The 25,406-nt window shown below is 43.0% G+C and overlaps 1 protein-coding gene across 1 annotated transcript in view; it reads right to left on the reverse strand.

Moving 5' to 3' along the window:
• Positions 1-207: 207 nt before the first annotated feature.
• DPYS (dihydropyrimidinase) overlaps positions 208-25,406 on the reverse strand; it is a 75,874-nt gene continuing 50,675 nt past the window's right edge. The window contains exons 8-10 of the mRNA XM_032415918.1: positions 12,755-12,962; positions 1,918-2,048; positions 208-605 (exon numbers count right to left, since the gene is read on the reverse strand). Of these exons, the coding sequence (XP_032271809.1) occupies positions 1,932-2,048; positions 12,755-12,962 (325 nt within the window). The 3' untranslated portion in view covers positions 208-605; positions 1,918-1,931. The remainder of the gene's footprint in view (positions 606-1,917; positions 2,049-12,754; positions 12,963-25,406) is intronic.

Here is a 25,406-nt window from a genome sequence, read left to right on the forward strand (position 1 = left end):
GTGTGCTTGGATAATTTTCCTTGGACTTAATCTAAGGTTGAGTATCCAGTTTAATTACACGAGGTTTGCTCAGGGACCCGCTTTCCAGAAGTTGCTGAAACAGATGTCACATAGGAAATTATGCTTTTGAATCAAACCCAACCTCCCAGAGTCCCAATCCTATAGGTTAGAAGAAGATACACATAACCCAGAAAACAGGATATAAAATGAAGATCTAAATGTTTATTAATTATAATTGCATGTAAAACCACAGAGTTCGCTATTTTTAAGCAAATGTAGCCATTAAAAAACCCTTCAACAAGAATGTGATTTTTAAAATTTCCAAGTAAGAAATCCAGGACAAGTGAAGATGACATTTTGAAGTATCATCAGTGAATTTTCACATCGACTTCCCATCACAATAATATTCATTTATGTCTTCAATCTTACACAACAACAAAGTCACAGTAAGAAAGACAGCAATTGCTTCTGAAAGGAAATCAAAGAGGCCTGGCGCGATTATTTTTTCAAAAGGATCTTGGGGGGTTGAAATAAGGCCTGCTTCTCCACGGGCTGACAATGCTTCACAGTGATGGGAACAGCAGAATCCTTTTCTCTGACTTTACCTTTGAACAGAATAAAAGGAACTCAGTGTAACATTCCCCCTCACAAAGAGATGCAGAACTCAAGCCTAACCCCCAAGAAATGCTATAATCAAAGAAAACACTAATCCTGCCCCTATAAATTCTGTTAATAGCATGTTGCAGCATTCAACAGAATGTCTTCCTCTTGCTAATCTTCCTCTGAATTTTTAACACAATCTTCCTGAATTGGAAAAATAACTCCAATAGGAAGGAAATGACAAAACAAAACAAAACAAAACAAAAAAACAAACCTTGAAACTTTTGGCTGTACGGCACCGTTAAAGACAACATTCCATAATAAAGAGAACACAGTGCAGTCATAGCACCTCATTATTCAAGTCACGGGGTTTAGGGAAGCATCGGTTGTCCTAATGTGAAAATGTGCAACTCCTAAGTGGATATGTATAAAACTAGTCCTTTGGCAGTGTCCCTAATTAACACGAACACTTACCCCTGTTCATTATTTAGAGTTTAGTGAAATTGCAAACTGGCAAAACATGTAGATTTCATGAATTCCGTGGTGTTGGCAAAGCCACTCCCAAATAGACATCTGACAGTGCAGGACCAGAAAATAAATGAAAAAAAAAAAAGAAAGGAAGGAAGGGAGGGAGGGAGGGAGGAAGGGAGGAATTGATAAGAATGATGATAACAGATGCTTGAAAAAAGAAAGATCTGGATGTCAAAAGACAAAACTGAGGAGGTACTGAAATATTTTTTCAAAATGACCATATCTACAATATTATTCCAAAAATTAAGTGTACAATAAAGTACATCAAATCCTATCAAATAATTTTCCTGAAAAATTATACCCCCCAAAGCAACACTTGATTCATTTTTCATTCATTCTAAGTTCTAGAACATAGTTGCATTTACAATACGAAGATTTATTTTCTCAGATAAAGCCCTAATTGAATAGTTTATAAATTCTGACCACAAAATTATAATCTCTGTCTTAAGACATGTCATATTTCCTCAGTAACAGGTCCTCTGTATGCTACTGGCCTACTTGCCTCTTGCTCATATTTGGTACTTCAAGGCTTTGCTGAATGTTTCCTAACATCTCAGAGAATAAAACTCTAACTAGACCAAGGCCTTCTTCAATCTGGAGGCTCATCTAGGTGTTCTGCGTCAAGAGGTCTTTTATCAGTCTCCCCTTAACTAACCTGCCCTGGAGACTTATGTCACTTTGAAGCCTTTGACCTTGGCCTTGGACTCTTCAAATGCTTACGAAGACAGAGATGCTGATTTCATATGTTGTCATGCAGGAATACTTTCTTTGCCCACCGTCCCTTACCCACAGCATCCAGCTCAGGGGTGGGCCTGTTTCCTGATCCCCACTGTGGAGTCTTCTTTTGTCTCTCTCGATCTTAGTGTGATGACTTCTTCCTTGTAGGGTTCACGCTCCACAGGAATGGGTGTGCAAGTCTGAAACAGAACAGTTCATGTTTCTCTTGTGGTTTGGTGACTTCCGGAATTCAGAGGGTAATGCAGCTCCTTTGATGAAGCGTGAGAGCAAAAATGAATCTTGCAAATTTACATATCACGTGCCTCCCACCCCTTGCCCTTTCACAGAAATTCCTGGCCACCTCGGGAACCTGCGCTGTGCCCCACTCTTTGCTGTGTCTGACAAGGGCCCAGGGAGCACTCTCCAGCGATTGTTCTTTTCACTGAAACTTACACTGAAGCCTCTGCCACGTCCTCACGCCCTTCTCGTTCTATTACCACCTTGTAGTCCTCCCGACCTGCTACCCTCCCCTCTAGTTTCTGTCTGAGATGTCTGTGTTCCTAGACTGCTTTGTTGTACCTTTCCCAAGACTCGGAGCATGTTTTTCAGATTCTAGCAATCTGTGTGGGGGTTTTCTCGTTTTCTCACCTGCTCCCGCGTGTCTTCAGGCATCCACACAATCTCACATCTCTCACTATACCTCTTGGGTGGCTGGTTGAACAGCGGACCGCCCCCCCCGCAATCCCTCCCCGCCACTGGATTCGGCTTGAGTTAATTCAGGGCTTGCTCAGAGTTTAGAAATCTGGATTTTATAAACAAAGGAATTCACAAGAAGTAACTAAAGCATACTGTTTGTAAACATGGATACACATTCACTGACAAGTCAAGAGGCAGCAAGACACAGTGATTAAGGGCCTGGGCTATGACACCAGACTGGGCACATTTACTTATCACAGTGTTTCCATTGCCTCGATTTACACAGGGAGTAGTAACAGCACCTACTTTATGGGGTGGTTGTGAGAGGCTGACAAATAAGTAAATCATTTAGAATAATGCCTAGCATAGAAGAAGCTCTTAATAAATGTGTGTACACATAAATATGTGCACACACACACACATACAAATAACATTTGTCTTGTTTTGACCACACAAAGGAATATATTGTAGTGATCAACAGTGTGGGCTTTGGCATACGATGCTCTAGTTGTAGGAAGCTGGCAAGGTAACAGACCCCCCTGAGTCTACTCACTCGTCTAGGAAACGGAGGGAATGAAAGCCATTTCCCAGATACAAAGCATTTCCTTCCTTCATTCAATATTTATTGAACACAGACCGCCCCAGGTATTTTACCAGGCACAGAGGACAAAACAAAGAACAACACAGAGATTGTCCCTTCTGCTCTGAGATTTGAAGTATAGCGTCGGCTACACGCTGAGCACTTAGTGCCTGGGAGGAGCCCTGCCCTCCCCTGCTCAGCAGCCCGGGTCTCCGTCCACTTTCTGTGTCTGGTTAGATGATTTGCTAGACTTGCATTTTGGCTCACTATCGACTCTGTCCTTCTCTTCACCCTGGATGCTGTTGTCATCTTGAGGAACATCCACACCGGGAAACAGAGGACCCGCTTCCTATTTCTGCCACCCAGCACCTCGACCTTGGGGTTACCTGGAGCCAACCACACCTGAAACTTTAAACCCTCTTAATACCCAACTCTCTGACCACATCTTCCCCTTCAGGGAGGTCTTCATGTTTTCTCCTCCCCCGGTTCACTTTCCAAGCCAGACTGTCTGATCTATCACTTACGCCTAGGGTGACCATAGAATTGATCCACACTGGGACACGTCTGAGGCTGTAAAGGGAACTAAACATAATTAACAGGCATCATCAGAACCAGCTAAGAAAGCCAGGATGCACTTCCCTGAGTTGCCTACTATCTGAAGGGTCTTGCCTTTCTCTCTTCCTTTCAGCATTGACACTCGGCCAAACCTGTGGTATATTTCCGATCAATCTCCAGTGACCTAAATGGGCAGATCTTTGTGTCACCTGACATGCTACATGTCCCTCATCAGCCCCATCCTGTCTCCCTCTTCATCCAACAGTTCCTTTGAAACTTCACAGCTTGTGGTTTTCAGCTCTTACTTTTTCCTCTCCTGGACTCCTTTGTGGGAGCTGGTGGCTACCACTGATGGGGGCAGGGCCGACACGCCGGGGCACCGCCCTCCTCAGTCAGGGGTGGGCTGAGGATCCTTCCCCGACCCCTGCTGCAGGCTCGGAGGGGAGGAGGGAGCATGTGACTCAAACCAGGTGACCAGTGTCCTTCCCAGGTCCTCCTGCCAGGCCTATGCTCTTGCCCATGCCGGCATTACCACCCTCCTTTGGGCCTAAATATCACAGATTCCTCTTCTATAACTCAGCCCAGACAATCATCAGTCCAGGAAGCTTTAACCCTCCCTGACACGTCCTCTATCCCGCTCACCAGTTTTCTGTAACCATCTGCTTACCTGTCCCTCTCTTCCAGCAGATTCAGGGCTGGGGTACTTGCTCTGTTTTTCCATAACAAATACTCAATACACAGTTGATCACGTTCTACCAAGGCTGTGATGGGCAGGAGACCCCCTTCTGAGCTTTGTCTCCCCTTTGGGTGGGTTGTTCTAGCCCAGGCTGACTCCGTTTCCCTCACACAACGTCATTGGGCTTCACCGTTTCTCTGTTCTCGGGGCCGCGCCTCTCTGGCCGGCTGCGGCCCACGGGCAGGTCTCAGCTCAGCTGGTCGTCCAAGAACCGCTTTCTGGCTGCTCCATCACTGCACTCAGAGCCTGGCTGGTCGCTCTGGTCACGGTGGCCACCATGTATCTCTGGCCTCACTGGCCAGGTCTGATCTGCACACGGTCCCACTCTTGACCTGCCTCTGAGGCTCTGGGGGGGCAGGGCCCGGTTTCCCGCCAGAACCACTCCTGCCCGCACGGCCACCTCAGAAACAAACCAACCCTCTCTGAGGAGGCTTTTCTGCTCCACACTTGACAGTCTTTCCCTTTGATAGATGACTGGACAGCAATCAAAGACAATTTAAGTTCTGGTCCCAAGCCTCCCAGTACTTTTCACCTTTCTTACCCTTAGAGGTGGGTTGCATAACCTCTTTAATGCTAGACCCACATCTTGTTCATCTTTGTCCTATCTCCTGCCCCTGGCATTGCACTCGATGTTTATTTCAGAACCTCAGTAGATGTTCACGGGGACAAAGCGAAAAGGTGACGGTACACATTCTACGAACTCTCAAGCCGTCACTGCATTATTCAGAAGCTGAGTGGCACATTTGTTTTCTGAGTAGACCTAACCTACAACTCTTGTGACTTCTCTCCAGGGACAATGACAAGTCTCCATCTGAAGTGTGAAGTGCTCAGTCCTGACACGACCCCCAGCATGTGGGGAGACCAGTGCGTCATGCTCATGAGCTATCCTAAGTGGTTGGGTCCGAAATAAAGTGGGCTTCGTTCCCTAGTATCCCCGATGAGTACAGTGATTAACGTGGACTCCATCCTGAGTGTCTCAGCTAAACCCATACTTAATTCTTTTTTTTTTTTTTTAAAGATTTTATGTATTTATTTGACAGAGACACAGCGAGAGAGGGATCACAAGCAGGGGGAGAGGGAGAGGGAGAAGCAGGCTTCCCGCCGAGCAGGGAGCCCGATGCGGGGCTCGATCCCAGGACCCTGGAACCATGACCTGAGCCGAAGGCAGACGCTTAATGACTGAGCCACCCAGGCGCCCCCAACCCATACTTAATTCTTAAAAGACATTTATGGAAGAGCAAGACCAAGAAGCAGAGGGCTCTGGGTTGAACAAAGAGAGATGTCTCTTCTCTGCTTGCCTTCTCTTCTCCATGTTCTCCTGGTTTTCTTCCTGCCTCACTGGTCAGCTTTCTCAGGCTCCTTTGCTGGCTGCCCCAGAGCTCCATCTCAAGCCCCCTTTCTTCTCTGCCTACAGTCTCCTTGGTAGCCTCGGACTTATGGTTTCAAATCTACATGCCACAATTCCCAAATTTTAGGTTCAGCTCTGATCTCTCCCAATCTCTAGACTCCTTTATTCCGGGGGCTAATTGACCTCATCACAGGGAGATGTAATGAGTGTCTCCAGCAGACCCGGAACTTAAGCACCACAAACTGTAGGTGAAACGGAAGTAGGATTTAAGGTCTCTGAGACCAAACACTGCTGTCATATTTATGCCTGCATCCCCAGGACCTTGGATAGTGCCTGGTGCTCAAGAAATATTTGTTAAATGAAAGAAGATTTCTTAACTGTAGGACCTCTTAGAACTTTTTATATGATACTGGGCAATAGAATCTCCCGAGAATAACATTATCTAAAATCATTTGACAGCTTTCTCAAGGTGCACCTCAAGAGACCAGTGTCCTGACTGAGAACACACTCTCAGAAGGCTCAGCTGGGTGGGGGCATCTTTCCCTCTCTGTACTGGCGGGTCAAAATTCGATGATCTCACCCACCAGCAGTTCTTTCCATCTTGATGGTATCACAATCCTACAAAATGGCTTGAGGATAAAACCGTGTGAGAGGCTATCCTAAGTCATATACAGAACACAGAGGGGCACCTCATCTGGTAGGGTGCTGGTGGTTTTCATTGGCAGATGAAAGTTCAGTTTAGGTTTACAGCATTTAATGATGATATTGTCATTGTGATGAGTTAGTTGAAAGACAAAGATAAGAATTATATCACAATATGCGTTGCAATAAATAAATACTAATTAAATCATCATTACACCTGCATCACTGCAGAAATGCTTTTTGGTTAGCTGATCAGGGGAAACAGGAAGTTTTAAGTTGATAGAAAAATGTAACTGTATTGTTTGCAGAGAGTGGAGTGCTAAGATGCTAGCTTTTCTGAGACTAGGAAGACTGATAGAGAAGAATCTGGGGCCGCAAAGGAGGTTCTAATACCAACCCATCCATGGACGCTAAGAAACTAAAATATCAATAAAGACAACAGAACTTCTAGATTCCAAACAGCAGACACTGGCCCAGCACTGAACAGTCCAAATGAGCAGCCAACGAAATCCATGCCTGTCTGGTGAACTCAGGCACTCAGCACACATTGAACTGAACTCTTCAGGGACAGTGAATCCCCAGCACATGAGTAACCCCTAGGTTCAACGGAGGTGACCTAGAACAGGGAAAACTTGCATATTTTACAATCCACCAAATGTTTCCATTTAACCTTCGACACATCTGCTAAGCTATTTCTCAAGGACAGTGTGACAAAGCTGGGCCCTCTCATTTCAGGGATGGTTCCTCCAGTAAGTCTGCCAGTCTGAGAGTCGGTGAGCCCCGTGTGTAGGAGGGGAGGTTGGTGGGGTGACATCCTGAGCATGGGGGCAGGTGGCCATGTGTGTGAGTGGGGATTAAACGTTGTGAGGAGTATGCTGCATGCAGCACAAGAGGGTAAAAGGATTGGCTTTGAAGGTCGGAGAACCTGGGTCTGAGTTCTGAAGCTGCCACTGAGTCACTATGTGACCTCCTTAAGCCTTGATTTCTTACTTTATGAGATTGGGAAACTGCTACTTGCCTCAGAAGGTTGTGGTAAGGATTAAGCTGGGCCGGGCACATAATTGGTTATCAATAAATATTTACTGAATGAATGGTGAACGGTTAGATAAAGCCCAAAGGGAGAGTACTTAGAGAGTCCCTATATACAGTGGTATGCCAAGCAGCTCTGCCTTCCCTTTTCTTACCACCCCCAAAATCCCCGATTTATAGCACTTGCCTATTTCTGGGGTGTCAGTCCTGCCGCCACAGCTGATTTCAAGCTACCAAAGTGACCTCACTGAATGAGGAGTTGGGAGGAGGTACACATAAGTGTCTCTCAGGAGCTGCAATGAGCTGACTGCACAGAGGTCTCACCTTTTAGAATTCTTAGCCATCAGTCTGAGGAAATTAGGATATATGGCAGTTACCGACATCTCTTAAATTATTTTCTCTGAGCTACCACATTGGGAAAGACATTGACAAACTGTTACCTCAGAAATGGAGAACACTCATTTCAAGGACCAGATCAGCCATCCTTTCAATTTTATCGTATCTAAAAGGCAAATTATGCTTATTGTTGCAAAGCTTTAAAAGTTTAAAAGCTTTGGCAGCCGCGCTCTGAAACCATGCCTTGCTCCATGAAGCTATTCCTGTTTCTCTATAAAATGCAATGTGACCCTGATTTCCCAGAATAGATTGGGTTGCTTAATACTGAAAAAAAAAGAGAGAGAGAGAGAGAAAAAGAGATGACTTAAAGAATTGGTGAAAATTACAAGTCTAAATACAAAAATCCTAGAAAAAATAATCCATTTGAGTTTCAAGAGCTATATTTTTGGGGGTAAAGAATTAACAGTGTGTAAGTCAATTTTGTTTTTTCAATATGCTCCTGAATATGTAAGTTGCTGTTACTTTTTTTTCTTCTCCTTCCTTCATGCCCCCAAACTCTCCCTTAAGTGACTTTTTTATAAAAAATTGAAATATATATCTTATTAGGTTACATTTATCAAATAGTTTGATGCCTCATCTTCTGATTTAGATTTTTTCCCTCAAGGATTAGCTGCTTAAATGTTAAAATAAATGAAGTGATAATTCCCTAAAGCTATCAGATTGGATAAAAATGTTTCTTTCCTTTGAAATTCCTCAGTATATCTAATAACAGTGATAGCTGCATGGCAGGATGATGGTAAGTTTTATCAAGTAATAAAGTCATGGACAAGAATCAGGCTCACAGACAACTCCACTATTTGGGACGAGTCAGGGGGCAATATTCTGGGTAAATTGATTTAAATTTCCTCCTATGACCTCTGAAACTATAGTCTTTGCTCCTTCCATTTGTAGTTTGTTTATTTGTCAAATTCCTACTAGTACCAAGCACTGGGCATGAAAATATAAGATGCTGTCCTCAAGAAACCAACACTCCAGCCAGATCAGCTGAGTTCTGGAGCAGGTGATGTGTCTCTACCATCTGTTCTTCAGGAGTCCAGAATGGTAAGTGATTAATTTTCTTGGGTTGGATAACAAGTGAACAGGAGAAATGGTATAGGCTGTTTTTGCTTGCCTTCAAACTCTTATCCCCACTCATAAACTGGTATTTTTCTGGAGCAGGTTTCTTACTGCTTATCCCAGGGAAAGTCATTTAATCTTACTGAGACTCAGCTTTCTATTCTGTAAGATGAGGAAGATAATATCTACCATACGGCTTGTGATGCAGATTAAGTAAAATAATGAATATAAACTACCTGGTACAGTGCCTGGCAGATAGTAAGTGCTCAGAACAACACATGACAATAATGATAACAACTATCACTTATTGTTATTGCAAAAAACAGTAATGTACTTGAATGCCTTAAAAGTTGGTCATGTCAGAAGAAAATACTAGGAAACTAACTCACAAAATTGATAGTGAACTCTTGAAAAAGGAAGTTGACATGAATTTTGCCCACAAAACATAAAATGATCATTTGGAAAGGAGAACTGATGAAGCCAGTCATTTGGTGATCTCTGCTGCTTCAAACATCTTCTCTACAAGAGAAAGACTTAGGTAAGGTCAGCCATTTAAATACAGTCTGTCAGCATGAAAAAGTGTTCAATATCGCTCGGCATCAGGGAAATCCAAATCAAAACCTCAATGAGATACCACCTCACACCAGTCAGAATGGCTAAAATTAACAAGTCAGGAAATGACAGATGTTGGCGGGGATGCGGAGAAAGGGGAACCCTCCTACACTGTTGGTGGGAATGCAAGCTGGTGCAGCCACTCTGGAAAACAGTATGGAGGTTCCTCAAAAAGTTGAAAATAGAGCTACCATATGATCCAGCAATTGCACTCCTGGGTATTTACCCCAAAGATACAAAAGTAGGGACCCGAAAGGCTACATGCACCCCGATGTTTATAGCAGCAATGTCCACAATAGCCAAACTGTGGAAAGAGCCAAGATGTCCATCAACAGATGAATGGATAAAGAAGATGTGGTATATATATACAATGGAATATTATGCAGCCATCAAAAGGAATAAGATCTTGCCATTTGCAACGACGTGGATGGAACTGGAGGGTATTATGCTGAGCGAAATAAGTCAAACAGAGAAAGACATGTATCATATGACCTCACTGATATGAGGAATTCTTAATCTCAGGAAACAAACTGAGGGTTGCTGGAGTGGGGGGTGGGGTGGGAGGGATGGGGTGACTGGGTGATGGACACTGGGGAGGGTATGTGTTCTGGTAAGCGCTGTGAATTGTGCAGGACTGTTGAATCTCAGATCTGTACCTCTGAAACAAATAATGCAATATATGTTAAGAAAGAAAAAAAGAAGAAGAATGTAGCAGGAGGGGAAGAATGAAGGGGGGGAAATCGGAGGGGGAGAAGAACCATGAGAGACGATGGACTCTGAAAAACAAACTGAGGGTTCTAGAGGGGAGGGGGGTGGGAGGATGGGTTAGCCTGGTGATGGGTATTGAGGAGGGCACATTCTGCATGGAGCACTGGGTGTTATGCACAAACAATGAATCATGGAACACTATATCTAAAACTAATGATGTAATGTACGGGGATTAACATAACAATAAAAAAAATTAAAAAAAAATAAATAAATATAAATGGGCTAAATGAACTGAAAAATAAATAAATAAATAAATAAATAAATACAGTCTGTCAGGCGTCCCCAGTTAGTCTAGCGTCCCTGCTGGTGAGCAACCGGAACTGACGCCAGGAGCCGCCCCTTTTTGAATCCCTTCAAGTGTCACCTAACCTATCACTCAGTTCTGTTGATTCGCCCTCCTTATGATGCCCTAAGCCTCTCCCTTTCGGCTCGTCCCTGGGATTACTACTGCAGCTGCATGAGTGAATTTGCTGCTAACAATGCTTCCAATTCAGATCAATTATTTTTTGAGAGACAGTTGTTTTTCACAGCAAATGCTGAATCATTTATCTCCCATGAACTCACTTAACTCAATCTTTATGATCTACAATATCATTTACTGCTCACGTATACAGTTTTTGGAATCAAATAGCCAGAGTTTATGTTTTGGCCCTGCCATACACTAGCTGTGTGACCTGGATCAGTGTCTTAATTTCTTGAGCCTATTTTCTAATGTTTAAAATGGGCACAATAATACTTCTTTCCCTCACAGAGCTGTTACAGCAACAGCACCCGTGCCCTGACTTGCACTCAGTTAGCAGTCAGTAAGTGTCAGTATTGCTGTTACCTATCACATAAATGGTCAGAAACACATAGGCTGCTTCTAGTCACTATTTACCTGTCATCTGTCAGTGTCAACATTTACAAATTAACCTTAGCAGAATGAACTGTAATCGTAAACATTTTGACTGAAATGTAGTTTATAAAGAATTATAGCACCCTGAGAATTTAAAAACATTCTGGAGAGCTTATCTACTTAATCAAAGCTTTAGGAAGTGTTAAAACAACAATAAACAGGATGAATCTTGTATAATGGACTCTGAGAATCCACAAGTAAAAATTTCTCACAAGGCATAAGAGGAAAAACCAAACAGACTACAAGATCCAAATGGAATGCATTGAAAAACAGCCAGAGAACTTTAGGAACATAGAAGTATATTTTAAAATGGAAAGAAGAGAGAGAAGCCTTAGAACTAATCCAAGGGTCCCAAACTCTACTGTGTCTATGGCCAGATGAGGAACATAGCGAATGAAGCCTGCAGAGTAAAAATCAGAAAGGCAGCCTTGGAAGGTCTTGGCCATCCAGTCCTGGCCTATTGTGTCCATGTGGGATTAAGGGCACAGACTGCCTCCTCCCACCCCAAATCCAGCAGTTTATATGGCTTTAATCTGAAATTTCCTAATAAGTTAGTATATTTAGTGAGATGAATTTTCAGAACACAGTGTAAAGTAAACAAAGGTGTGAAAGCCCAAGATATATTAAGAACAAATATCTCTTTTATAATAACAGATTTATTACAAAGTCTTGGGGGAACTTTGTTATGGATTTAGTCATCAAAAGAGGAAAGCAAAGAGACAAAACTAACATTTGACTCTTACTATGGGCATTATATTTAAAATTCTCATTTGAGTCTTACAATTTGTTAAGGAGGAAATGTTGTCATTCTCTAGATGAGGCAACTGAGTCCAAGGATGAGAGATCTTGCTCTTGGCCACACAGCTAGGAAATGGAAGGGCAAGGTAGAATTCATATTTAGATCTACCTGAACCCCAAACTCTACCATTGCTCTCATGCCATTAGAATGAACCTTCATACATTCAACTATAAGGAACAGAATTTTTTGAGGAGCCATTCATTGCTAAGCTCTGAACTCCACCTCTATTTCTGCACAGAGACCACACCTCCCATAGCTGCTCCCAGAAAATGACAGCATGCCATGTAGCTGGTTGACAGGAGACTTGGCTCGAGGGCTACCCCAAGGCCCTGCTCAATCTATCTTAGACTGTATGAAGACTAGGATGCTTTCACTCCTTTTTCTCTCTCCTTCACCAGGGCAGACTTGAATTGCAGTCTGAAAGCTCTCCCAGCCTTTTCTGGCTCCCTCCCATCTTTTCACACAGGTGTTTCCCCTAATAAAAACATAAGTGTCTGCTTCCTGGAGGACACTGACTAATTCAACTGCCAAAAGTCCCCAGAGACCCTGAACTTGCCTGGGGAAACCTGACTTGGTCATGAGGAAACCCTCAATAGACACACCAATCGTCAAGGAAAACGCATCCATCCAATAATGATTCTTTCTTTGAAAACTGGTATTTTCTGGAACCTCCCCTATCAATCCTGCCATCCCAAGAATGTGTTAAACCGAGTGTATGTGACAACACCACCACCAACATCCAGAAACAGGTGACAGTCCAGCCCCTGGTAACAGCCCAGTTTTGCACAACTCACCTGGTCCCGCTGTTTGATCCGTTTGTAAACATACTCAGCAAATGGTTTGCGAGGAATAAACTTCCCATCTCCTGCTGAGACACTGAAAACTCCAGCTTCATACACCACTTTGCCTCTGGAAATAGTCACGAGGGGCACCCCATGGCAAACCATGCCCTCAAAGATGTTGAAGTTAACAGCCTGATGATGAGTTCTTGCCGAAATAGTCCTGTTTATAAAAACAAGGACCCCCCACATCATCACCAGCTCATCTGATAAATATATTAAAAGAATGACTTTAGAAGAAAATTTAGCAACTCTATTAAGCCATATTAAGCTTTATTATTTGCACAAGCGACTTTAAGAATAGAACATAGCATTAACATTTCATTACAAAGTAATTACATTTTCTGAGAAAAAACCTAATAGATCACTTCTTATGGTGATTAATAAGGATGAAGTGGGTGAAAGGAAGATATTGTCTTTCATGTTTAGATTTTTAAATTTTTTACAACATGTATGAGTCTGATGAACACCCTGACCCAGTACCCAGCTCTACAGAATTTTATCTTTTTGCAGATGCATGTCAGCTTCTTCGTTACCTCTCCCCAAATCCCATTCCTGTCCCTCCCTTTCCAGAGGGATTTGCTAATTGATAGTTACCAAATTGAATTTGGTTGTTATCAAGGAAAATTGTATCTTGAATTTCTTTCCATTGTCTGCAGCAAAACTGAAAATTTGAGGATAATAAAATAACAAAATACATTAGAATATAATCTCTTAGCAGGATCTATGTCATCCATTTGCAAATTCATCATCATTCTCAGTAGTTTATTAATACTTTCAATCTGACACAATATGATTGATGACTTCCAGGCTAGATCCTTGGAAATGCTGGATGTCTTCTTGTCCTAAATCTTATTTAGTGGAAAGGGGTGAGGGGAAGTGATCTGGCAGCAGTGACTAATATGAGCATAATCTGAATTCTGGTAGAAGTTTCTACAAGCCCTCCTCAGGAATGGACTGAAGAGAAGTACTTTGCTAAAAACCCCAAGGCTGGGTCTGAGTCAAAGGTACAGCAATCCAAAGCTCTCTCAACGCTAACCTGGAAGGATGGAGCTGGGAGATTCAGGCTTTTGTGTGCTGCCATCCTAGAAATGAACGAGACAATGCTGGCCTGGATCTTGGGTCCAGAATCCTACACCCAACTACCTACTTGGTTTACAACCCTAACATGTCCAAACAGAATTGATTTTTAATGTCTCCCACAACTCCCCCACTCGGGTTTATTCCTCCCTTGAGTTCCCCAACTCAGGAAATGATACCACTCTTTACTTTTCCACACACCCCCTCCCCCAGTCAAACTATCATCAAGCCTGTTGGTTCTATCTCCAGTAATAATAATAATAATAATAATAATAATAATAAATCCCAAACCTGCCCACTTCTGTTGCTCCCCATTGTTTCCACCCAAGTCCATGCCACCATCATCTGTCATCTGAGTGACCCCCAATACCTCTTATTGGCCTCTTTGTTCCCCTCTTACCTTCCTACACTCCTCACCACCATCCACAAAGAGAGGCTTTAGGAACCAACTTAAATGATACAAAGAAAAGTCGTAAAGGGGCACCTGGGGGGCACAGTTGGTTAAGTGTCCAACTCTTGGTTTCAGCTCAGGTCATGATCTCAGGGTCGTGAGATTGAGCCCTGCGTCAGGCTCCATGCCCAATGCAGAGTCTGCTTAAGACTCTCTCTCCCTCCCTCTGCCCCTGCCCCACCTCGAATAAATAAATAAATCTTAAAAACAAAACAAAACAAAACAAAGAAAAGTTGAAAAGATCAAATGAACCAGAGGTAGGTACAAATATAGCAATAATAATTTCAAACACTAAGGAGGAGGGAAGCCTACTAATCAAATAGTAAGTCACTAAAGTAGGAAAATGAATAAAATATTTAACGGATTACTAAGAATAGAATGAGTTATGAGCTATGAGTTGGTGATGAGAGATACAAAATCAGAGAAAATAAATCTAAGGAACAACATAGAGGAGCTTCAGACCTGCACGTTAAAGTGAGTTTTTACGACCACCACCGTCTCTTTCAGATATTTCTGTAGTCTGGGCTGTGGCTTTCCTAGCTACCACAGGCACACTGATAGCAGGAACTCTTGGGCTTGTTCTGTAAAACGTGACATAAACATGACTGTAAGGCCACTAGATAGAGAAAGGAAAATGCATAAAAATCCATGCTGAAGTGGTTATTCAATCCAAGAACGGGAGGCAAATAAGGGGAAACTCTAAATCATAAAATTCTATTTTTCCTGATGGGAAGTTAAGAATTACTGACGCTCTTAGGGAAATGATTTAACAGAAGAAATAAGCTCCATACACCAAGACTGTCATCACGATATTGCCTACACTGTTCAAAATCCGAAGCATAACAATTTCCTAATGACTATTCAATGGAATATCGGGCATCTATGAAAGACTAGAATTAAGAATATGCTGGGGTGGGGCGCCTGGGTGGCTCAGTCGTTAAGTGTCTGCCTTTGGCTCAGGTCATGATCCCAGGGTCCTGGGATCGATTGAGCCCCACATCGGGCTCCCTGCTCCGCGGGAAGCCTGCTTCTCCCTCTCCCACTCCCCCCGCTTGTGTTCCCTCTCTCACTGTCTCTCTCTCTGTCAAATAAATAAATTTTTAAAAAACCTTTAAAAAAAAAAAAAGAATATGCTGGGGAAGCAAAGAAAATGAAAACTGGATAATAATACATGGAAAAACATTATATATGAAGTATGTATATTATATCTACAGGGAAAATACATATGCGGGCAGACAAAAACAAAACGAAATACACACAGTGAAGTGTTTTTGTGGGCTAAGAATGAACGGATATGCAAAAAGACCCAAATAAGAAAGCTGAAGGTCTGTGACAGCAAAATGTCAAATCAGATTTCTCTGCCTTAGCCAAATAAAGGTCATGACCTTGACTTTCTCAGCCTTGGGGTTGCAAGAGAGAGAAGACAATTAGGCAACATCTAAGTGACTCTTTATAATAAAGCATTATGTAAATGAGGTCCAATTAGCACAAAATGTAAATTCCAGGCAGTATGACCAGCAGCAAAAAGAACGCGCTTGCATTTCCCATTCAGAGGTGTGGGACTGGGCGCCTCTCCTCTCCCAGCCCTTGCCTTCCAGGCCCAGCTGCAATCCTACAGTTCTGTAGGAGCTTCTGCGCTTCTGGATCTTGGTGCATGAACTTGAGGAACTTTCACACTTCTGCATCTTGGTGCATGGAGTTTTCTTCACTCCAGATCCCTCCTCCTTGCTCATGTCCACCTTCCCTAAGACCCCGCTCAAGAGTCCTAGGGCCACGTTCGTAACATCTCAAAAAGCTGGGGGGAAAAGAGAATCCTGGCCCTGAGAAGCTGATCCCAATGGCCCTCTTTCTTCTGTGGGTTAGCACTATCTGAATGCTAAGTCATCTAACGATCTCCAGATAAGTCCCTCTTTTCCTACTTGGTGCACACTTTAAGACTGAGGCCATGTTGTTTCATCCCCAGCACACAGTAGGTGCTTAATAAATATGTAGGAAATGAACAAAAAGAATCGCACGATTTTCCTTCTGTGTGTTTTATTTCCTGCCTCCCCTGTCCTCTAGGACGTGACTGTGTTTTGGAAATAGAGCACTAAATTAAAGGAGAGGTAAACATCTAATCCCAGAGTTCCGTTGTATATTTAACATTTCTGGTGAGCTATACAAACTCAATACTAATACAGACAGACATAAATAAATAAAGTAAATTGTTATAATTATTATTCTTAATTGCATCTTATCAAGTTATATGAAATGCCTGTTCATCAATACCTAGCAGTATTTAGCAATGCCGATATGATCAACACTAATACATACACAGGTAAGTATGATTACCCCGTGTCCCTGCTGATAATGCTGAAATAGAGCTGTGTGAGAGCTTGCCCAAGGATCACACAGTCTGAAAATGAATGAACCTCTGAGAGGTCAGAATAACTTTCACTTGAGAATCCTGGTATATTTGTAATCCTGCCATAAGAAGGTCAAAAAAATTGTGGTACATTTCAATATTTAATTGTTTTAAAGAAAAACAGAATGCAATATCATCACAAGATTTCTAAAATTACTACAAAATATATTTAAAATCTATTCGTTACTAGTGCAGTGTGGGAGATGTGGTCAGTTAATGGAATGAACACAAGTTCAAAGTCACACAATTGCCTTTGGAAGGATACCTGTTGTTCCTTTGAACATGCTCCATTAAAGGCAGAGGCCTTCTGTTAAGGCAAAAGGCAAGAACATGCTTTCCCACCCTCCTTTGCAGCTGGGGCCCAGTTATGGGATCTGGCCTCCTCCAAAATCACGTCCTCACGCCAGTCTTTGCATGGCAAGCTGGCGACTCCGGATGCAGGTGTTACAAGAATCCATGTCGGTGAGGATGGAGATGGATAAATCTTGGTTTTAGGGCCAGCTGTGACAGAAGTTTAGCAGAGGGGTCCAACCTTGCTTCCATGGTAACTGTGCCCAGGGACTGCACTGGGGCTCCCCGTTGCCCTGCGGTAGGCTCAGGGTATTGGTCCTGGCTGTATAGCCTCTCAGCCTGGTCCTCTGGTCCTTCTGGAGATTCTTCTGAGCCCCCCAGTGTCCTTTAACACATTCCCCTTTTGTTTACCTAGAGTAGATTTCTCTTGGTTACAGCTAAGAACCTTGCCTGATACATATTTTTCTTTTAATATTTGCAGTGTACCTCTGGGACTTTTAGAAAAATCTTTGGTGATAATCTCAAAGGCATAAAATTGAGGGCTTCCTTAAGCATGAAGCCTGAGTCCAACCACCCTTCAGGCCTGTCCCAGTGACAGGTCCTGAGCAGAGGGGAGCATTAAGCACGGTCTCTTTGCTGCCTGGATCAGGCCACTGTCATGCAGGACATAGGAGTGGACCCATCCTTCTCAGAACTTCATGGAAAAATAATGAAACATCCCCCTGGTTTTCCTAAGGTGCTCACAGGGGCTCCCTCAGATGCAGCACAGGCTCAGGTATAAAGCCAAGGTCAGACTCATAACAACCCCCCCCCCCCCCCCCCCGCAGAGCCAGTGGGCCCCACGTCACCTGATGAGCTGGCAATGCTTTGAACACTGAGACACCATTTTGGAAGAAAGCAAGAACGCCCCTACCCAGACTCTGACTAAAAGAGAGACTGAATTAACAGACTCGTGTGTCATCGTTGTAAGGTTCGGCAACACCATCAGACACATTGGAGCAGGTGTCATGGAGCTTTGCAGGGACTTTGGTTCCGAAATGGGCCACACACACAGTTCCATCCTGAGAAATGCAGGGCAGCAAGCACTGTAGTTTTGTGCCTTGGCTTTCATTCTCCCTTCCTCTGGTGTCAGCACCCCAATTTTTCTTTAAGACCTTTCTCTCCCCCATTGGAGAGAATTTGGTAAGACAGTCGGGCATGGTGCCCTGTTCTTACATAACCAAGGGATGAGCAATTGCCTTTTGTTTCCTAGCAATCTGAATCATTGGCAGAGTGAAAAAATAATTAAAAGTGATTGGCAGGTGCATTCCTGAACGCAAACCCAATTCCTGCCGCAGGCAGCCCAGGCCCCACCCTTCCCAAGCCTGCAGCCCTGGCTCTTCCTTTGGTCGGTGAGCTCCCCAGAGCCATCCCGTAGCGTGCGTTTTTTGCTTAAGGGAGAACAAGTCGGTTACTCTGATTTGCAGCCAAAAACCCTGACTGATAAAGATTTTGTCCCTTGGAGAGTAAGTCCCTTAACGAAGAGTCCATGGATAATAACTCTGAGGCAAAGTTCAAAAGTTCTGTGATTCAAAAGGGACCTAGAAGCTATGTTCAACCAAATGTGTCTGCAGAACAGATGCAAAGGTGGGGCGATGCTCTGATTCCAGTTGTAAGCCAGACCCAAGAGCTATGAGATTCATCACTAAATCTTTGTCAAATTTAACAGTATGCAAGGTAGCTCAGGAGAGTAGCATTCTGAGAGATCCCTTCTCTCGAATGACCGGATGGCTGGGCTGTTGGCCTGTTTGGGGGGTGGGGGTGGGGGTGGCAGGAAGGATAGGGATGATTAAAGCCTTCCCAGGGGCTAAGGGAGGCTGGGGTTCCTGGGCCACTCCCTCTTCATTAGCAGATTCACTAGGAGGGTGTTCTCAGTGCTCACTCTGCCCCAAGGGAAAAGCTGCTCTTTGTCAAGCTGGCTTTGAGCGTGTATCAAAGGGCATGTCTCCCTGAAGCGGAGCATCAAAGTTGTCTTACCAAGTCCCAGTTATACACATGTCCGAGGCTCAAGCCGACGGGGCAGCAGAAGCCCTGAAGATAACACTAAGCTATTTTCCAACTTAGTCAATAACTTTGATGCCACTGACATCACAACTGCGGAGAAAACATTCTGTCCCTTTGCAAATAGCTTCCTATCAAAGAGCCGTGTGCTCTTCTAGATGAGAAAGTCACCGAAGCAAAGCCTGCAGGAGGCTGCAACACCACCTCTGTGCATTTGGGAAGAACACTGTGGAGAGCAAGAGGATTTCGGAGAGCAACGTGCGTCTTCTTGACCCCAGAGAAATGACTTGTTTCGGTATTTAGTTCTATTTTCTCCGGCTCGGCCACTTTGTCCATGGCACGGGTGGGTTCTGAATCAGCCTGCCATGAGAACCCGAAAAAGTTTTAAAAAATCATGTCAGGTCTCTTAGTGGCTTCTTTAAAACTATACCTCATCTTTCTACACTGTGTTATAGGACACCTTATCTACTCACAAGAAAGAATGATCATCATTCTGTGGAGTAGGGGCTATTATTATTCCCATGCAATCAACGAGGCTGAGGATGAGACACAAAGAGGTTTATAACTCACCCCACATTGCACAGTCCCTGTAGGTCAGGTGAGATAAGAGGTTGGGGTCTGAACCCCTAGACAATGCTGCCCTTGAAAGCTCGATGAAAAGCCACGTGCACAGCATTCAATCAACGAAAGCATTCTTCATCAACCAGAAAACAAAAAGGAAGCAGCTCATTCCATACTTCCTGATGTTTCTTAGTTTGTTTTCTATTTAGCAGCAAGGGATTTCATATGCTCTTACAAATTTCTTAAACCAAAATTGACCGGTCATTCTCAATGTGATCACGATGGAAGATTTTTTTTTTTTTTTTTTGGACATGTGTTCCAACTGTCTATTTCAAACTACCTCTTCCATCAATTTCTGGGACCTGACAAGTTCTATAAATGGGGGGGCACAGCAGCCACATCTCTGGAAATGCTAATCGGTGCTACTTCAAGCACATTGTCATTATTAAGCAAAATTGCTGCTCACTGCACCCATCAATCTTCCACCCTCTCTTCAGACTTTTCCACCTGCCTCTCAGAAGAGAAAATGGGAATTGCTTCAGCCATGTTATTAAATCTAAATTGGACAATAACTTGGAACTCCATTGGTGCTCAATGCATGACGAGACATTTAATGCAGGTTCATAAAAATGCTCCCCAACATTGACTTGAAGAAATAAACTGGTTAGGTAACCCTGCTATTTTGTCCTTGAAGTCATATCATATAGGTCATGAATGGTGGTGTAGATCATGGTTAGAGAAAGTGAATTTAACAAGTTGACCTTGGAAGTAGGTATCACTCCTTCACCTCCCATGCCTCACACAGCCTTGAGCAAATAGAAGGCATTTTATATACATATTTGTTCATTTGAAAATAACTTATTAATAAATGTCTACATTATTACCTAACATAAATATTTCATGTTCCATATATTAGTTTTCAGAAAGTGGGGAACTAAAAATAATTTAGTGTCTTAAAGGAACAGGAACTGAATGTGAATCAGCATAAGCTAGCATGATTCTAGGATGTATGTCCTATGAATATTGAACAGGTAAGTGCGTCTAGGGGAGGTCTGATTATTTGCTTGTACCAGGCAAGGCTGTTGGCCTAACATATTGGTCAGAGTTAAAAGTAACTTTCTGGCGTGGTGTGGACTTGGTCTTGTAATTACATTGTCCCCATGCTGGGAAGTTGCCTTGCCCTTGGCTGATGACATTGTTTGACAGACGACGTATGGGCACAACTTGGGGAGAAACAAGATGTCGGTTCTCTATGCAGGAATACACAGGCTAACGTTCACACAATACCCTTCCTGAAAAGTCAGAGTAGGCCAGATACTTAGGATGTTTAGCTGTAATGCTATATTTTAGGGAGAGAAAGGAATGCCTGGAATATAAAGGGAAGACAGTTGAGTTCTTTAAGGGGTTAAAAAAGAGAAGGCTGGCTACCAGAAATGAATGTCTGAGGGACTTCTAAACTTACTCTTTTTTTTTTTCTGAAAGGAAGATGACCTATTTTCCTTCCATCCCTACTAAGGGGAATAAAAAGAGGTAGTAAGCATAAACACTGGCAGATGAAATGCAGTTTGACACTGGAAAATCACTGCTTGACAACTGAGAGGTGTGTTAGTGGAGGAGAGAGGCAAAGGCTGTGGCCACGGGAGGCTCTGGGAACGCAGGCTGCCAGAGAACTGGGAGATGCTCTGCGGAGAGTCGGAAAGAATTCCTAGTCTGAGATCCGAGGAGGGGAGGCCTGGCCTCCAGGATTCCCGGGAAGGTGAAGAGGCAAGCATAATGTCGCATGATTCTGTTCCCTAGACATTTCAATGAGTCACGTCTGGGATAGTTTCTTGCAGGGATCTCTTTCCTTCTCTTTTGCTATCCAAAAGCATTCACCTTTGACATTTTTACTTGCTCTTCTTACATTTCCTAATAGCACCTCAGTGGCTAGGAGCCATGGCCAAGTCACCAATGCAAACATGATGATGATAAATAATAACATTCAGTTGCAGTCTCTATTTACTGCATGCTTATATGTCAAACTGTATGCTAGCATCTTTTCGTGCATTATTTTACGTAATCCTCCTTATAACCCTAAGGAAGCAGGCTGCTTTTAAATACCTATTTTATAAATAAAGAAATTGAGGCTCAAGGAAGCTGAGTAACTCATCTAATATCATACGTAAGAGTCCAATACTAAGTGCTTAACCACTATATATTGCCTCCCACTAGAAGAGATCCATCCAGGACACAGGTCTTGAATGAAATGTGCTTCTATATGAAAATTTACACAATCTTCCTCCAGAAATACTAAAGCACTTTGAAAGGAAAACACAATGTGAGGTAGCATAATTAAGGATAAAAACAGAACGGAAACACTGTTGAAAAGAACACGGTACCAAGCCCCTGGGTGGGTAGTTGAATATAAGTCTATACATGAGATTATACTCATCAGCATAAATTTCTATGCAAAACCTTTCCCCAAAAATAGGCAACCAAACAATGAATCAATTTTAAGGACTACCATCATGTTTTCTTCTAGACTTTGTGCACAATTTATTCTCATAGGTGCCAGAAAACAACAAATGGGGGATGCGGGGACTCAGAAGTGCCATATATTTAGGGACTCATAATGCTCTCATAGGAAAAACAAAACAACAACCTGGGTCTTTCATCATATTGCTGAAAGCCATGCTTGGGTCATTAAACTCTTCTTGTCTCTGGTTTATCACTTAAATAAATGAGGTAAGAATTGCTAATTAGGCTTACAATGTCACCATATAGAAAGTTAGATGCTAAGAAATGAGTTTCATAGGCCCAGAATTGTGAGGCCACTATTTCAAAGTTCTGACCTCCTGGCTGTCTACAGTTCTATTCACTTCTGGCTTGAGGCAAAAAAGAAAGTGAAATGAAGAAGTCATCTTGGTGGAACGTTGTAGAAAATCCCTTTCTATCTATGTGTTTATCTTATACTCATTCATTTAACATATATTTATTGGTTACCAACATACTGATTAATTACCATTGATTACCAACATATATCTGTTGATTGCCAACTGATTGATTCCATGCCATGCACTGTTCTAGGCCCTGGAGATGCAGCAGGGAATAAAACAGATAGAAATCCCTGCCTGAATGAAGCTCCCACTCTTGTCATGACTATTTCTGAGTTTGCAAGGCCCTGATGGTTATAAACTTGACTCTAACATATGAACAAGGTCAACTTTTTAATAACAATAATATATATATATATATATATATATATATATATATATATATAGCGCTTTACAGTTTCTGTGAAACACTTTCACATGACAATAGCATTTATTCCTCAAAAGAACTTTGGGGAGTTTGCAAAAATATGACAGACTATTTAAATAAAGAGACAAGTAATATGTTACCAAAAGAAAAAAGAACAAAGGGCATGAATAGGTATTTCTCTATAAGAAAAAAAAAACCCAATGACTAATAAACATGAGAAAGTATTCAACTTCCTTAGTGCTCAAATATATTGCAGCTGAAGGTAACATTTTTTACTTGCAAAAATAACAAAAAGCAGAGGGGAAAAAAAGATTGTGTCCAGAGCTGGTGAGGAGCTATGGGGTGGTAACCACATATGCAGAGAGCCCTTAAACCAGCATATACTTTGATATAGTAATTCCACTTTCAGTAATCTGTCCAGTGGAAATAATCCCAAATCTGGATTTAAAATAGCAAAAACAAAAAGTAAAAACTATAAAGTTATCCAAGTATATGAAACCTGGATAAAGGGTCTAATACAGGGGCGCCTGGGTGGCTTAGTCGATTGGGCATCTGGGCATCTGCCTTTGGCTCAGGTTATGATCCCAGGGTCCTGGGATCGAGCCCCTCATTGGGTTCCCTGCTCAGCGGGGAGACTGCTTCTCCCTCTGTCTGCTGCTCCCCCTGCTTGTGTGCTCTCTCTCTCTCTCTGTGTCAAATAAATAAATAAAATCTTAAAAAAAAAAAAAAGGCCTAACACAAAGTCATTATCTAGAGAGCCTTTCCTGGAGAAGTGAGAAAATGTTCAACAGCCCTGTATAACCTGATGTCTAGGGCTTCCTATGCAAGCTGCAGCTACAGTTGTGCCTCGTTGATCTGCCCGTTACACCCTAAATGTGCAGAGGAGGATATACAAACAGGAGTGAAACTGTGATTGACAAAACAAACTGGAATTCTGGGGCTATTGTGGATCTCTCTAAGTGTCTGTCCCTCTAGATTCCCGTATTATAAAGGTCATTTACTCTGATTCCTCCCTGCTAGTTTGTAAATCTTTCGTGTCTGATCATTTTTTTTTTTTTAAGATTTTATTTATTTATTTGATAGAGAATGAGAGACAGAGAGCATGAGAGGGAGGAGGGTCAGAGGGAGAAGCAGACTCCCTGCCGAGCAGGGAGCCCGATGCGGGACTCGATCCCGGGACTCCAGGATCATGAGCTGAGCCGAAGGCAGTTGCTTAACCAACTGAGCCACCCAGGCGCCCTCGTGTCTGATCATTTTGTATGATAATGATAATAGTGATATTAATGTCTCTTAAAGTTTTACTATATGCCAACACATCAGGTTGAAGGTATTATCTCCTTCCAACAACCCCCAGAGGCTGGTATTTTACTGGCAGGAAACTGACCTCAGAGAGGTGAGGAACGCTTCCAAGGTCATGCAGATAGTATTGGCATAGCTGGGATTTGAATCCAGTGATCCAGTTCTGCTCTAGATCCCACGTCCCTTAACCACTGGGCCACACACACCCCCATCTATTACTTTATACCAAAAGTAGGTTGAGTATTTTTTTTACCAGTCCAGTTAGGTCCTGAGTTACATCAGGGGAAGACACTTCTCACGCAGCTTTGAGTACGATGTATGGCCCCCGTTGGCATTCAATAAATACTTGGGTCATAAATTAATAAAGCTGCAGTTGACTCCTCTACTTCATTCATTTCCAATCTTCCACCAAGTTGTCGGGGAAGAGTTTTCCTTCCAGGAAATCAATCAATTAAATCAATTCCTTCCCCCCCCCCACTTTTGTTGCCATCATCTTGTCTGAGGTCTTATCCCCTCAAGCCAGAGTCCACCAACAGCCTCCTGACCATTCTCTCAGACTCCAACCAGTCCCGCACACTCATCACCCTAACGTACTGGGTCATCAAGCTCTCCCGACTGATGAGCCTAGATGCAGGATCAAAACGCTCAGGTCCCAGGGTGACCAGGTGTGGGTAGAGTTCCTAGGCTTGTCACCTGCGACCAAAAGCACCCTCCCAGGTGACAGACAAGCAGTCCTGGTGTAGGCTTAGGTTGAAGGGTTTGTTGGGATATGGGACTTCCAGTGCTAAAACTGGGAAAGTTCTGGCCAAACCAAGAGAAGCTGATAATGTGACATTCTCCTCTTGGTCTCTAAATTCTCCGCACTACCGCGCACCCAACAAGTAAGAGTTTCTGCTTACGCCATGTGTAAATGAGGACGCACAGGTTCCGACCAAGTCCAACCCTCACTCAAAACCATTCAGTGACATGTGCTGCCTCAGGAAACCCATATTTAAACTAACATTCAAAGCCCTTCGCAATCCGGCCAGGACCAATCTTAACTGCGACTGCCTGCCATCCTGACCCTTCTGCCCAGGCTCTCTGGTCCCTTGAGAGCCCCTTGATTGTATCTTTTCCATTTCTCCTTATTTACCCCTGACTTCTCCAACTGGGGCTTTACTGTGCCCTGTCTACTTACCCAGAGCCACCCCAAGGATTCAGTTAATTCAAAGCCCTTTCACAAGCCCAACCCAGCCTTTGGT

The sequence above is a fragment of the Phoca vitulina genome, unplaced genomic scaffold (genome assembly GCF_004348235.1).
Source record: "Phoca vitulina isolate PV1807 unplaced genomic scaffold, GSC_HSeal_1.0 scaffold18, whole genome shotgun sequence".
Lineage (NCBI taxonomy): Eukaryota > Metazoa > Chordata > Mammalia > Carnivora > Phocidae > Phoca > Phoca vitulina.